At 42.7% G+C, this 13,653-nt stretch overlaps 1 protein-coding gene and 1 pseudogene across 6 annotated transcripts in view; one reads left to right on the top strand and one right to left on the bottom strand.

The window, feature by feature from the left end:
- Positions 1-13,653, bottom strand: part of TNRC6A (trinucleotide repeat containing adaptor 6A) — a 223,948-nt gene that overhangs the window by 95,411 nt on the left and 114,884 nt on the right. For 4 of the 6 annotated variants that reach the window (XM_059881571.1, XM_015460350.3, XM_024985201.2 and 1 more), the window contains exons 1-2: positions 634-823; positions 207-254 (exon numbers count right to left, since the gene is read on the bottom strand). Coding sequence is in view for 2 of the 6 variants with exons in the window: in XM_015460350.3 (XP_015315836.2) it covers positions 207-254; positions 634-638 (53 nt within the window). In the remaining 4 variants the exon portion in view is untranslated. Of the gene's footprint in view, positions 1-206; positions 255-633; positions 824-1,029; positions 1,240-13,653 lie in introns of those variants that run through there. The other 2 variants (XM_059881575.1, XM_059881576.1) reach the window with 2 other exon arrangements.
- Positions 877-13,653, top strand: part of LOC107131823 (5'-AMP-activated protein kinase subunit gamma-1-like) — a 114,597-nt pseudogene continuing 101,820 nt past the window's right edge.

The following is a 13,653-nucleotide window of genomic DNA, read 5'->3' as shown; positions in this document are numbered from 1 at the left end:
CCCGCCCAAGAAAGGAACACACGCGTAATTACGCATCTCCCCGCAATTCCTCCATCCAGTATTCCCTCCAGCCTCTTCTCCGTGTCTGTTCCCTGCGTGCGATAGAAAATGACAAGGGAGAACTTCTAAACCCAGCAAGGGCGAGCCAGGGTGGAAATACACGATTAATCAAAGGGGGTGAGAGGCGGAAAGCGCGCCCATCTTACCTGCTAAGATTCCTTTCTACGTCTTTGGTAGCTTTAGCTTCCAATTCTCTGAAACGGAAAAGAAAAAGGGGGAGAGGGAGAGAGAGAGAGATGCGCGTGAAAACGGAGCTGCTGCTGCAGAGGCTCGCGCCGGGGCCGGATGGGGCGGGGGGAAGGGAGCCCGGGGGGGCTCACAAAGCTGCGGGGCTGCAGCACCGACTGCGGTCAGGCGGCGCGGGCCAGCCGCAGCCCCCGGCCCGGCCCCAGCGGCGCAGCGCGGCCCCTCCGGGCCTCCCGTCCGGCCTCCGCAGCGGCGCAGCCGGCGCCCCCTTCGCCGAGGCCCGAGGTCTCGGGGACGCCCGGCGCCGCCGCCGCCGCCCGCGATCGCGGGCCCTGCGGCAGCGCCCGAGGCTCCTCCCGCCCGGAGGGAGGCCCCCGCCCCGCTCACCTCATGTGTGTAAAGTGCACGAGCAAGTGGGGCGCGGCGAGTGAGGCTCGCGAGCCTCAAGCCCTCCGTAGCGCCGCGGGGAGAGGCCCGAGCCGCTGCACCAGCGCCATTTTCTACACCGACCCGCTACCGCCGCCGCCGCCGCCGCCACCGCCGCCGCCGTCGCCGCCGCAGGCCCCAGACCGGAAGTGAATGCCCCACTCGGCAACCCCTTCCGGGAGTGTCGCAGCCACCGGCCTCAAGATGGAGGCCCTAGCAACTAGAGCAGCAAACTGGGCAGACCCTTGGCAACCACCCCGGCGCGGCGCGGCCGCGGGCCGGACCTCCCTGGAGCTGGTCACAGCCTCGGAGCTGCCCCGCACAGCGGCTTGGGGGCCCACCGAATCCTGAGCCTACCCTTTCTCGGCGCAGTCGGCTCGGGTTCTGACATGAGTTCCCTCCCCTTCTCCTCCTTCTTTGCTGCGACACAAGTTTCCTTCCCTGCTGCCCGGCCCCTCCCCCACAGAAACATACCAAAAAAAAAAAAAAAAAGAATCGCCTAAACCGCAAATTCTATCCCTGCCGCAGCATGATGAGCCCGCGCGGCTTTTGAAATCCGTCACTTGCAATTATTTTTTACCTTGGGCTAATTATTTAACCTCTCTGCTTCTGTTTCCTCCTCAGGTAAAGAATGCATACCTGAGGATGACTGTGACGTTTAAACGCGACTTTTATCCCTCGAGTTAGGCTGACCATTTGACTCAGCAGTTCCTCTTCCATGAATTTCTGATCAAAAAATAATCCTGGGTAGCTACAAATATGTCACCATCGTGATACTAAGTCCCGCGTTGATGGTAGTGAAAAATTGTGACGGCGAAAATGTCCAGCGTTGCGAGGTGGCTTTAAAGACTGAACTACTTCATGTGTTAGGATACTGTTGAAAATGATGGTAAGGAAGAATAACAGCAGGAGGGGGAAATGGTTACAAGGATAAGTGAAAAAGCAAGTTCCTGAGTAGCTCACATGGTGAAAACATGTAGATAGAGTAAGATACATACATATAGATAAAATAAAAAATATATACCTACCTGTAGATACAAGATACATACTTACAGGTAGATACAGGAATATACATACCTGTAGATACAGTCAGATACATACATTCGTGTGCATATGTGTGTATTCTTTCAATCCTCTCACAATGGTTTTGTTTTTCCTCCCCTAATTTAAAGATGACTCCAACTCTGTGCTTGAAATCCATTCCTTCTCAGAAACCTCACTATACCTGTCATCCTATTTTCCTCTTTCGACTGACTTTGATCCTTTCATTGTCTTTAAAACATGCCTAAATGTCTCCCATTAAAAAAACAAAAACAAAAAACAAAGCTCCCTTGACTTTCCAGTTCCTGTCCTCTCTCAGGGAGATGTGTAATGTGTGCTAAATAGCTTCAGTCCTGTCTCTGCGACCCCATGGACTGTAGCCTGCCAGGTTCCTCTGTCCGTGGGATTCTCCAGGCAAGAATACTGGAGCAGATTACCATTTCCTTCTCCAGGGGATCTTCCCAACCCAGGGATGGAACCATGCCTCTTTTCTACCCTGCATTGACACGGGGATTCTTTACCACTGGCGCCACCTGGGAAGCCCCTGATGTGTAATAAGTTAATGAAAAGAGAATGAATGAATGCACAGAATGTCCTAAAGCATATGTACCAACATGTTAACTGATGATATTATGAAGTTTAAAATTTTCTTGTCAATAATCTTTTTTCACTTTTATACAATAAGCTTGTAAAAAAAATTTTTTTAATCTCTTACAAAATGTAAACTTTTGTTGTTTAGATGCTAAGTCATATCTGACTGTTGTGTGACCCCTTGGATTGTAGCCCTCTAGACTCCTCTGTCTGTGGGATTTCCCAGGCAAGAATACTGGAGTGGGTTGCCATTTCCTCTTCCAAGGGATCATCCCCATTCAGGGACTGAACCCAAATCTCCCAAGTCACCTGCATTGCAAGTGGATTCTTTACCACTGAGCCGCTGGGGAATCTCAGTGTGAAGTGTAGGGGGCACCGAATAAATCTTAGTGACTTTCCTTTTCTTGCCATCATCCCTAAGTTCAATTCATCCATGTGTGTATTTGGTTTGGTTTTCTTTTATTGTTCTTTCTACTGGAAGTATTAAAAGTTATATTACAGTATTTCTTCAGTAATTAAAAAACTAGAACATATATATATAGAACAATATGCTTTCATACCAAGTTTATGATAATTTTCCATAAAAGCATAAGGCAATGAAAACAGCTGTTAAGATTAGCTGATTTTTTTTTTTAATTAGACTTTCTTAGGTTTGAACAGGATTTCTCGGATAGCTCAGTTGATAAAGAATCCGCCTGCCATGTAGGAGACCTGGGTTCGATTCCCTGGGTTGGGGAGATCCCCTGGAGAAGGAAAAGGTCAGTATTCTGATCTGGAGAATTCCATGGACTGTAGAGTTCATGGAGTCGAAAAGAGTCAGACATGACTGAGTGATTTTCACTTTCAGGTTTGAATAAATCATTGATTCTCAGCTGGGGCAATCTGCTCTCCAACCCTCACACAAAGATTTAGCAATTTCTGGTTTCTGAGTATCACAACTAGATACTACTGGTGTCCATGTGGGTAGAGGCCAGGGTTTTGGTGAAACATTCAACCCTGCACAGGAGATTCAACCCCCTGCCCCTAAAAGGCAGAGAAGGCAATGGCAACCCAGTCCAGTACTCTTGCCTGGAAAATCCCATGGGCAGAGGAGCCTGGTAGGCTGCAGTCCATGGGGTCGCTAAGAGTTGGACACGACTGAGCGACCTCACTTTGACTTTTCACTCTCATGCGTTGGAGAAGGAAATGGCAACCCACTCCAGTGTTCTTGCCTGGAGAATCCCAGGGACAGGGGAGCCTGGTAGGCTGCCGTCTATGAGGTCACACAGAGTCGGACATGACTGAAGTGTCGCAGCAGCAGCTGCCCCTAACAGGAGAGTATCTGAACCAAAATACCAATAGCACCCAAGTTTGGAAAACCCTGGAACTAATTCCCAGCTCCAGGGAAGCTGAGAAGATGTAATTTCTTGAAGATCTTTTCAGAGTTGTTTGACAACCCTCCAGGGCTGTATTATGAAGTCCTGATAACTACTTTTTGCTTATCTCTTAAACTTGGTTCATAGGGCTAGGTCAAAGAAGGCTACAGAAAACCAGCACTGATTCCTTATCAGAAACCTACTGTGACTTCCCTGGTGGTCCAGTGATTAAGGCTCTGTGTTTCCAGTGCAGAGAGTGAGAATTGAGTCCTTGGTTGGGGAAATTCCCCGTGCAGTTAAAAAAGGAAAAAGGAACTACTAAAGGATCTTCCTTAATATTCTTTCCCTTTATTAATAATTACTCTGTCTATTGAATGTCCCATCACCATACAAACATATTCTATTAAGTTCCACAGAAAGAAAAAAATGCACACAAAACAAAAAAGTTCCACGGATACCTCATTCCCCTCCAACTTTTTTTGTTCGTTGTATCCTCTCTTATGAGCAAAACTTCTTCAAAAGGTGTTCTACACCAGCCGATTCCAGTTGCTCACCTCCTTTCCCAGCCCTCTCTAACCTGTCATCCCCACTCCCCACCCCAAATCACTCTTATCAACATCAGAAATAACCTTGATTGTCGCTAAGTTGTGTCTGACTCTTTGTGATCCCATGCACCAGGCTTCCCTGTCCTTCACCATCTCCTGGAGTTTGCTCAGACTCATATCTACTGAGTTGTTGATGCCATCCAACCAGCTCATCCTCTGTCGCCCTCTTCTCCTCCTGCCCTCAATCTTGCCTAACATCAGGGTCTTTTCCAGTGAGTCGGCTCTTCGTATCAGGTGCCATATTGGAGCTTCAGTTTCAGCATCAGTCCTTCCAGTGAATATCCAGGGTTGGTTTCCTTTAGGATTGACTGGTTTCATCTCCTTGCTGTCTAAGGGACTCTCAAGAGTCTTTTTCAGCATCACAGTTTGAAAACATCAATTATTCAGCACTCAGCTTTCTTTATGGTTCAACTCTTACATCCATATGGGAGTACTGGAAAAACTGTAGCTTAGATTATACAGACCTTGGTCAGCAAAGTGATGTCTTTGCTTTTTAGTATGCTGTCTAAGTTGTATTAATAGCTTTTCTCCCAAGGAGCAAGCGTCTTTTAATTTCGTGGCTGCAGTCACCATCTGCAATGGTTTTGGAGCTCAAGAAAATAAAATCCACCACTGTTTCCACTTTTTCCCCATCTATTTGCCATGAAGTGATGGGACCGGATGCCATGATCTTAGCTTTTTGAATGCTGAATTTTAAGCCAGCTTTTCCTTGTAGCATATGCAATCTAGTTCCTTGACCAGGGATCAAACCCAGGACCCCTGCATTGCAGGCTCAAAGTCCTAGCCCCTGGACTGACAGGAAGTCCAAAAATGACCCTGAAGCTCCCCAACTCAATGGTAACATTTCTATTCTGATCTTAATTTACTTCTTAGCTGTATTTGTCACAACTAATCAGTCCCACTGTCTTAAGAGAGCTTCTTTTCCTGATTGTCTTGGCAGCACATTCTCCTGGGTTTCTTTTTACATCTCTAACCATTCATTTTTGGGGTATCCTTTATCATCATCTTCATTTCTTCAACAAAAAAATGTTGATCTCCAAAGCTCCCCCCACCCCTATCTCTCCTGAGATGGGTAATTTCATCCTTTCTCTTGTTTTAAAATACTATTTAAATGCAGATAACTTTCAAATTCATATTTTTAGCCCATATCTCACATGTATACCCCAGAAGCTAAAATGCCAGTCTGTCTATGCAACAAGTATTTGTCAAGCTATATATGTTTTGGTGCTGTGGCGGGGACAACTCTGAGCACTACAAGAGCAACTACTCCCATGTGTAAAGTCTAATGAGGCAGACTATTCTTTTTTAAGCAAACTCAGAAGCTCTGGGAGTTGGTGATGGACAGAGAAGCCTGGTGTGCTGCAGTCCATGGGGTCAGAGTCAGACACAACTGAGCGACTGAACTGAACTGAAGTGTATAATTACAAACTATAACAAGTGCACAGAAGGAAATGTATGTTGTCCTGAGAGAGAAACAAAGGAACGTTACATAGAGTGTGTAGTCAAAGAAGGTTTCTTTGAAAACGTAAGGCTTCACCTGAGAACTGAGAGATAAGGGGCAGAGTGTGTTACTGTTGTGGTGCTCAGTCACGGATGACTCACGTAAGGCAACTCATTGAAGTAAGCCAATGCCATTTCCTACAATGAAGCGTATTCTCTAGATTAAGTGAATATTGCTACATGCCTCATGACTGACGTTTACAGTTTGATAATTTGTATATAACATTAAATATGCCTTTCCTACCATAATGTTTTTCTATTTCTGGAAAAATCGGTAACTATGTCAGGAAATTCTTGCTTCTTCTTAGTGAACATAGTAAGAGACAGAGGCTGTTCGAAATTAAATGTAAATGTCTTTTCTCCATTTGTCTTTCTTCCTTGGGATTTTTGTTCCTTTGGTTTCTGAGGTTACCAGAACATAAATGTTCTTCAACCCTCTTTTTCTTATCTAAGAAGGGTAATTGGCTAGCCTAGTCCTTGGAAAATTATGTACTTGAAAGGCTTTTGTTTTTCTCCCAAGTCTCTACCAGATATCATTATGAAATGTATATGTACTTTTTAGATGAAGCTCACTCGAAAGATTTTTAAATTTAGAAAAATGTCCATAATAATGTATAAATGGATATTGAAGATATGAACATAAGTGAGATTTCCTGGAGAGAGTGTATTTGTTTTATTTAACTAAAATATATTTGATACTTAATATGTGGCAATTGATGGGCCAATTATGCAGCGTTTGAAGTGCTTTAAAAATATTAATTAATCATTATTGTTGTCCTCACACAGCCTAATAAGGTAGGTATGTTATCCCCATTTTACAGATGAGGTTAATTAACTTGTACAAAGCCACCTAAATAATAGGTGGTAAAATCAAGCAATTTGTTTTCAGAGCCTAAATCACTAAACACTACTTTGTAAATCTGTTTTCCTCAACTGAATCAGACTTTGTAGCTCCCTTTGATAAGAAATATTTTGTAACACCACCCCTACCATCCCTAAATGATCATCATAGATAGTAGAAGTTACTTAACATCTAATTTTAAAATCACATAAAATGATATCTGAAATAAAGAGTCAAAGAAGTGTAAGTAAAATAAAACAAAATATGATAAAAAGTCTTTCACTATGTAAATATTTGGCAATTGTCTCCACTGGAAGACTCAGTAAAGTTGGCAGATCCCGGCACCTATGTGTTGAATCACTCCCACCAGTGCAGCCTGACACAGCAGTGCTGAAATAACTACTCATACACCAAGAAGTGTAGTGATGCTGGAGATGCCATTTCTCTGGAAGAGAGAACAACTCTCAAAGTTCTCAACAACTAGAAAACAAGTCTCTTTCAATTTAGGGGAACATTGCATTACTAAAATTTTAAGGGTATATTAACACTCGGAAAAAAAAAAGAGTTAGGTCCTTGGATAATTACAAATGTGCCTTTTACTCATGAGAGTGTCTGGATGGGGGGTGGGGGGTGGGGGGCAATCCTACATTTTGTATGACTATCCCAGGTGGCTCAGTGGTAAAGAATCCCTCTGCCAATGGAGGAGATGTGGATTTGATCCCTGGGTCAGGAAGATCCCCTGGAGAAGGAAATGGCAACCCAATCCAGTATTCTTGACTGGGAAATCCCATGGACAGAGGAGCCTGGTGGGCCACAATCCATGGGGTCACAAAGAGCCAGATATGACTGAGTGACTGAGCACACGTGTGTGCGCGCACACACACACACACACACACACACACACCCCTGTTCAGCCCCTCTCCACTGAATCTTGCCTCTTTGTGATGACCCAAAGCTTTTCAGTGCTTTCCCCGACTCCTCTGAGGAGTGGAGATGAAGGATTACATTATGGAGAACTATCACTGTGAAGTGAGGGAAGAGTGGAGGAAAGCTACTCCAGTGACCACCTCGCAAGGCGGGACTAACAGGATTACGTGTAGTGTAATGGGGACAAATGATGCTTCTCAGACTGACGTGTCGAAATTCAGCCTTATTCCTTCGCTGTCCCACTCCCCCACCACACACAAACCTGTTACCAAAAAGACAGTTTCCCCCAGATAGTAGTAATACCTAACAGTAAACCATCCCAGCCAGAAACCTGAACTAATTTTGATTCTTCCTTCCCTCCTCTCCAATGCACCCTTGTTATTTTGTTTGCAAACTTCTTATTTTCCCCTTCTGCCACCCCCACCCATAACCCTGAAAATGTCACAGGTTCTCTTTTCTTTCTCTTCTCTTTGTTGTAGAATAGTTTAAATACAATAAAATGCACACATTTGAAGTAAAAAAAAAAATGACTTGTTGACAAATAAATATGCCCTGGAAATTCCCTTGTGTCCCTTTTCATCACTCACCTGTTTTCCCTTCACCCCACACACACCTGACACCCAGAAACCACTGTTCTGACTTACATCACTATGGATCAGTACTATCTATTCTGGAGCCTCATATAAACAGAGTCGTATGGTATGCATATATCCTTTTGTACCCAGTTTCTCTTGCTGAACATATCTGAGAGTCATTCACATTGTTGCATGTGTCAGAAGTTCATTCCTTTTTGTTATTGAGAGTTATCCCATTAAATGAATGTACCACGGTTTGCTTATCATCCTCCTGCTGACTGATACTTGGGTTGCTTCCAGTTTAGGGTTATTGTGAATAAAGCTGCTCTGAACATTCTTGTATGAATCTTTTTTTTTTTTTTGGACATGGGACATATGTTTCTCTCTCTCTTGGATAAATAGCTAGGAATAGAAATACTGAATCACAGGATAAGTGCATTCATAACTACAGAAGAAGCTACACAATGTTTCTGAAACGGTTACAACAGGTTACATTTCCAGTCCCAGAAAGAGCTCAGGTTATTTTATATTCTCACCAGCTTTACTCATGTTCACTTGAAATCCTTCTCCATTTAGCAGCCCCAGTGATTTTTCTTCAATTGAGAACTTGATGATCTTACTCTCCAGTTTAAAATATTAATTCAAAGGCTTTCCAGGGCTCTTGACTCAAAGCCTAATATCTTTAATGTGGTTGGCAAGGTCTCCCAGTGCTATCTGCAGTCACCTGCCTTTTCCCAGACAATTCAATCCAAGGGCTCTTCTTTTGTTTTCTAAAAGGTGTCCAGGTCTTGACCCAGCCTGCTGCTTACCATTCTTCAGCTCTCCACCCTATGTCACTTCCTCAGGATAGACTTTGCTGACCATCAGCCACGTTGACTTTATTAGGTCTCCCAATCACATATTCTAAAGACATCCTCTACTTCCTCTTCATGACATGATCGCATTTGTAATGTAGTACTTCCGTCATTATTTGCTTAATTTGGGGGCAGGGTTGTTTGATTTTTGATTCTCCAGATTCCTTGTAAGCTCCAGGAGAGCAAGGTCCACATCTGCCTTGTTCTCACTGTATCTTTTGTATCTAACCAAGTTGCCTAGTATTTATTAGGCCCTTAATAATACTTACTGGATAAAGGAATGATTTTCTATGCTTGCCCACCTCCCTCTATCCAAATATTCACATTGCCACCAAAGTGATTTCCTAACAAATAGGTCTGATCAGGTGCTGCTGCTGCCACTAAAAAATTCTTAAACAAATCTCTGTTCTTAATAGAATATTATCTAAAACCCCTTGCTTCGCCAAAAAAAAAAAAAAAAAGGCTCTTCAAGAACTCTTACTGTGTAATCTGCCCTGTTTCTTACAATTCCTGCTGTGTGTTCCAGTGTCACTGAGTTATTGCTACTTTCGCATGTTTTTCAAAGGCTCTCTGACTTGAACATGTTGTTTACCTCCTATCACGTCTGCCTAACAAACTTCTATTTCAAATCTCAGCTCAAATAGCCTTTCATAAGCCTTCCGAGAGATTCTCTGGACCTCTTACTAATATACATGCAATTCATGTATCAAAATTAACTTAGACCTCACTGACTATTTCCCCCTCTTATTTGGGGAGAAACTCAGCTCTCCTAGAAAGGACCCCTTTAGCATTTAGGACTGGAATCTTACATGTTCTTGTGAGATAACTCATTTTATCCAGTCACTGCTGGCATGTAAGGCCCACAAGAATGGGGACTTGTCCGTAGGTTTCAGAGTTGTATTCACTATACCTAGAGTGGTGCCTGGGAGGTATTAAACATTGCTTTAATATTTGTTGAGTGATGAAGAATGAATGTTGTCTTTATTCCAAGCAGTTCCACAAGGTGAGTCAAGGAGCATCATTGTTCCTCCAGGTACCAGCTTGCTACCATCTTGACTACCAGCAAGAACTAGATTCTTCTAGACATCTTACTTTCTTAGATCTACTGGGTTTTGCTTTATCTTCCAGATACAAGCAACATTCTTTCATAATGCTTTTGTTTGATCCACCAGGCACCTTGATTGCTTTGTTGAGGATAAAGTGGGTACTTCTACCTCTTACTAGGTCTCTCAACATTCACTACTAAATGGCAACCCACTCCAGTACTCTTGCCCGGAAAATCCAATGGACAGAGGAGCGTAGTAGGCTCTTCAGTCCATGGGGTTGCAAAGAGTCGGACACGACTGAGCGACTTCACTTCACTTCACTTCACTGTTTCTCTTTTTCTCTGAATTGAAGAAATGATAATAGCACCAGCTTGCCCTGAGGGCAAACCTCCTTTACTCTCAGTTCATTAATTTTAGTGAAGAAATGCTGCATGAACACTTTTGAATTTAAAATTTTCTTATACACACTGACCAAATATAGGGGCTTCCCAGGTGGTGCTAGTGGTAAAGAATCCACCTGTTAATACAGGAGACATAAGATACACGGGTTCAATCCCTGGGTCGGGAAGATCCCCTGGAGTGGGAAATGGCACCCCACTCTAGTATTCTCACCAGGAAAATTCCATGAGCAGAGGAGCCTGGTGGGCTATAGTCCTGGGGCTGCAAAGAGTCGGACATGACTGAGTGACTGAGGACATACACAGTATTAAAATAAATAAATATAGTAAGGGATATAACTCTCTCAAAAAAATAGAAAAGTATATGTCTGGAGAAGGAAATGGCAACCCACTCCAGTATTCTTACCTGGAGAGTCCCATGGACAGAGGAGCCTGGTGGGCTACAGTCCATGGGGTAGCAGAGTCGGACCCGACTGAGCAACTAACACATAGGTCTGCATAGACACAAATGTATATTGTTCATCATTCATTAAACATTAGGTGAGGAATAGGGACTTCAACATCCACTTCCAACCAAGGTGAAGCAGACAAAGCTCTATTTACCCTCCCTTCTGAAAAAAACTAAAACTACAAATAAAATTTATGAAACAAGAGTTTTCAAAACACTGAGCATCAAGGAATGAAAGACAGTGATCCCTGGGACTTCTCTGGTGGCCCAGTGGTTAAGAACCCATCTTTCAATGTAAGCGACTCGGGTTCGATCCCTGGTTGGGGAACCAAGATTCCACAGGCTGCAGGGCAACTAAGCCCACAAGCCACAGCTAGAGGCTGATGTGCCGCAGTTGCTGAGCCTGTGCACTCTAGAGCTGTGCTTCACGGCAAGAGAAGTCAGGGAGCCTCGACTAGAGAAAGCCCTCGAGCCACAACAAACACCCAGGGCAGCCAAATAACTAAGAAAGTGATCCCTGGGAGATGGAAACATAGGAGGTGAGCCCTACGATGGCCCAAGATAACCGCTTGAGGATAGTTTCTTGGCAATAATACAGTGGTACAGGGAGGGGGAGCCCAAGCAGAGTGGACTCCCTGAATTGAGGCAATGAAGCTGAGAGTCTAGAGCAGTAGAGTGCAATCAAAGTAGCTAGATTGACAGGTCAGAGTGCCAGAGAGGAGAGAATCACACAGGTGGAGTGCTCTAGAGATCTGCAGAGGGTCACACTTGCTGCTTTAGCTGAGAACCAACAGTGCCTTCATGTCATGGAATGACTCAAGATTGGGAAATATTGGAAGAATTGGAAGGAAAATATATAGACTTACAGAGCTCCTGTTCCTATTAGTGCAGAAAACCTCAGGCATCGGGTGGAATACTCAGGAGGGTTTTTCATTAATATTGGGACAAAGTTAGGTCTAAACAAACACTATTTTAGTGCTATCCAACAAAGTTTAAAAAAAAACACCCACAGCTCTGGTGCTACACAACGAAGTTTAAAAGAACTCTCTAAAAGGTTCAAAGAGTTTTTAGGTAACTACATCCCAGAAGAAAATTTAGGACCACTTATATGAATGCAAAAGTATTCAACATCAAACAAAGTAAAATTTGCAACGTCTGGCATCAAATAGAACATTGCCAGATATGTGAAAAAGTAGGAAAATATGATTGTAATGAGAAAAATAAATCCGTTGAAATTGACCCGGAAGTGGCATAGATGCTAAAATTAAGAGGAAAGGACATTAAAACAATTATTATAACTGTATTCCAAATGTTCTAAAAGTTGAGATGTGGAAGATTTTTTTTTAATATCTAAAGTAAATTTCTGGAAATTAAAGCTACACTGTCTAAGAAGAAAATATACTGGGTAGGGTTAATAGAAGATTAGACCTTGGAAAAGAAAAGATTAGTGAACTTGAACACAAGGCAATAGAAACTCTCTAAAACAAAACAGATTGGAAGAAAGACTAAAAATTAAATGAAGAGAATCAATGAACTGGGAAACAACCTAAAATGCCTAATATGTATGTTATTGGAGCTTCTGAAGGAGAGAAATGGGGAATAGAAAAAATAGTTGAAGAAATAATAGTAAATTTTTTCCAAATTGGATGAAAACTATAAACCACAAATTCAAGAATATCAACAAACGTAAAACCCACCCCTCCATTTACACACACTATGACGAAAATGGCACCTGTGCAATAGAATCAAATCATTTAAAAACAATCATTAGGAGAAAAATCTTAAAAGCGGCTACAGAAAAAGACATTATAACCAAGGAATAGAGTCAGAAGACAGTAGATTTTTTTTTAGAAACAGTGCAACCAAAAAGACAACATATTTCAAGCATTAAAAGAAAAAAATTGATTAACCTAGAATCCTATTATCTGCAAAAATACTTCCAAAAGTAAAGAGTAAATAAAGGCTTTTCAGGCTTAGAAAATCTGAAATAATTGTCACCAGCAGATCTGTACTATCAGGAAAAAAAAGTGGTAAAATGAAGTTTTCAGACAGAAGGAAAATGAGCAAGATAGAAATCTAGAGTATATAAATGAATAAAGAACACTGCAAATGGTACCTACAGAGGTAAGTCATAGATAAATATGAACACATTTTTTCTTGTTATGTGGAGACCCTGGTTGGATTCCTGGGTTGCAAAGATACGCTGGAGAAGGGATAGGCTACCCATTCCAGTATTCTTGGGCTTCCCTTGTGGCTCAGCTGGTAAAGAATCCACCTGCAATGTGGGAGACCTGGGCTTGATCCCTGGGTTGGGAAGATCCCCTGGAAAAGGGAAAGGCTACCCACTCCAGTATTCTGGCCTGGAGAATTCCATGGACTATGTAGTCCATGAGGTCACAAAGAGTCCAACATGACTGAGCGACTTTCACTTTGACTTCATCACACAGCATCAGCAGATATCATTAAAAGATAATTGTTTAAAACAAAAATGAGAGAAATGTATTGTGGGGTTCACAACATATGTAGAAATAAAACGTAAGACAACAATAACTCAAAATCTGGAAGAGGAGAAATAGATATACTGTTGTAATGTCTGTTTCCCAAGATGTATACTATTGCTTAAAGGTAGAATATGATGAAGAAAGTAAATGTGAACCCTACAGCAACTGCTAAAATAACACAATAGTTAACGGCTATTAAGCCAACAAAAGAGTAAAACGGTGTAAGGTAAGGGCTCAGTTTTATTCTTTTGCAGGTGGCTACCCAGTTTTCCCATCATGCGTGCGTGCTAAGTCACTTC

Source organism: Bos taurus, chromosome 25 (assembly GCF_002263795.3).
Source record: "Bos taurus isolate L1 Dominette 01449 registration number 42190680 breed Hereford chromosome 25, ARS-UCD2.0, whole genome shotgun sequence".
In the NCBI taxonomy this organism is placed as follows: Eukaryota; Metazoa; Chordata; class Mammalia; order Artiodactyla; family Bovidae; genus Bos; species Bos taurus.
This window is presented reverse-complemented; position numbering and strand designations above follow the sequence as displayed.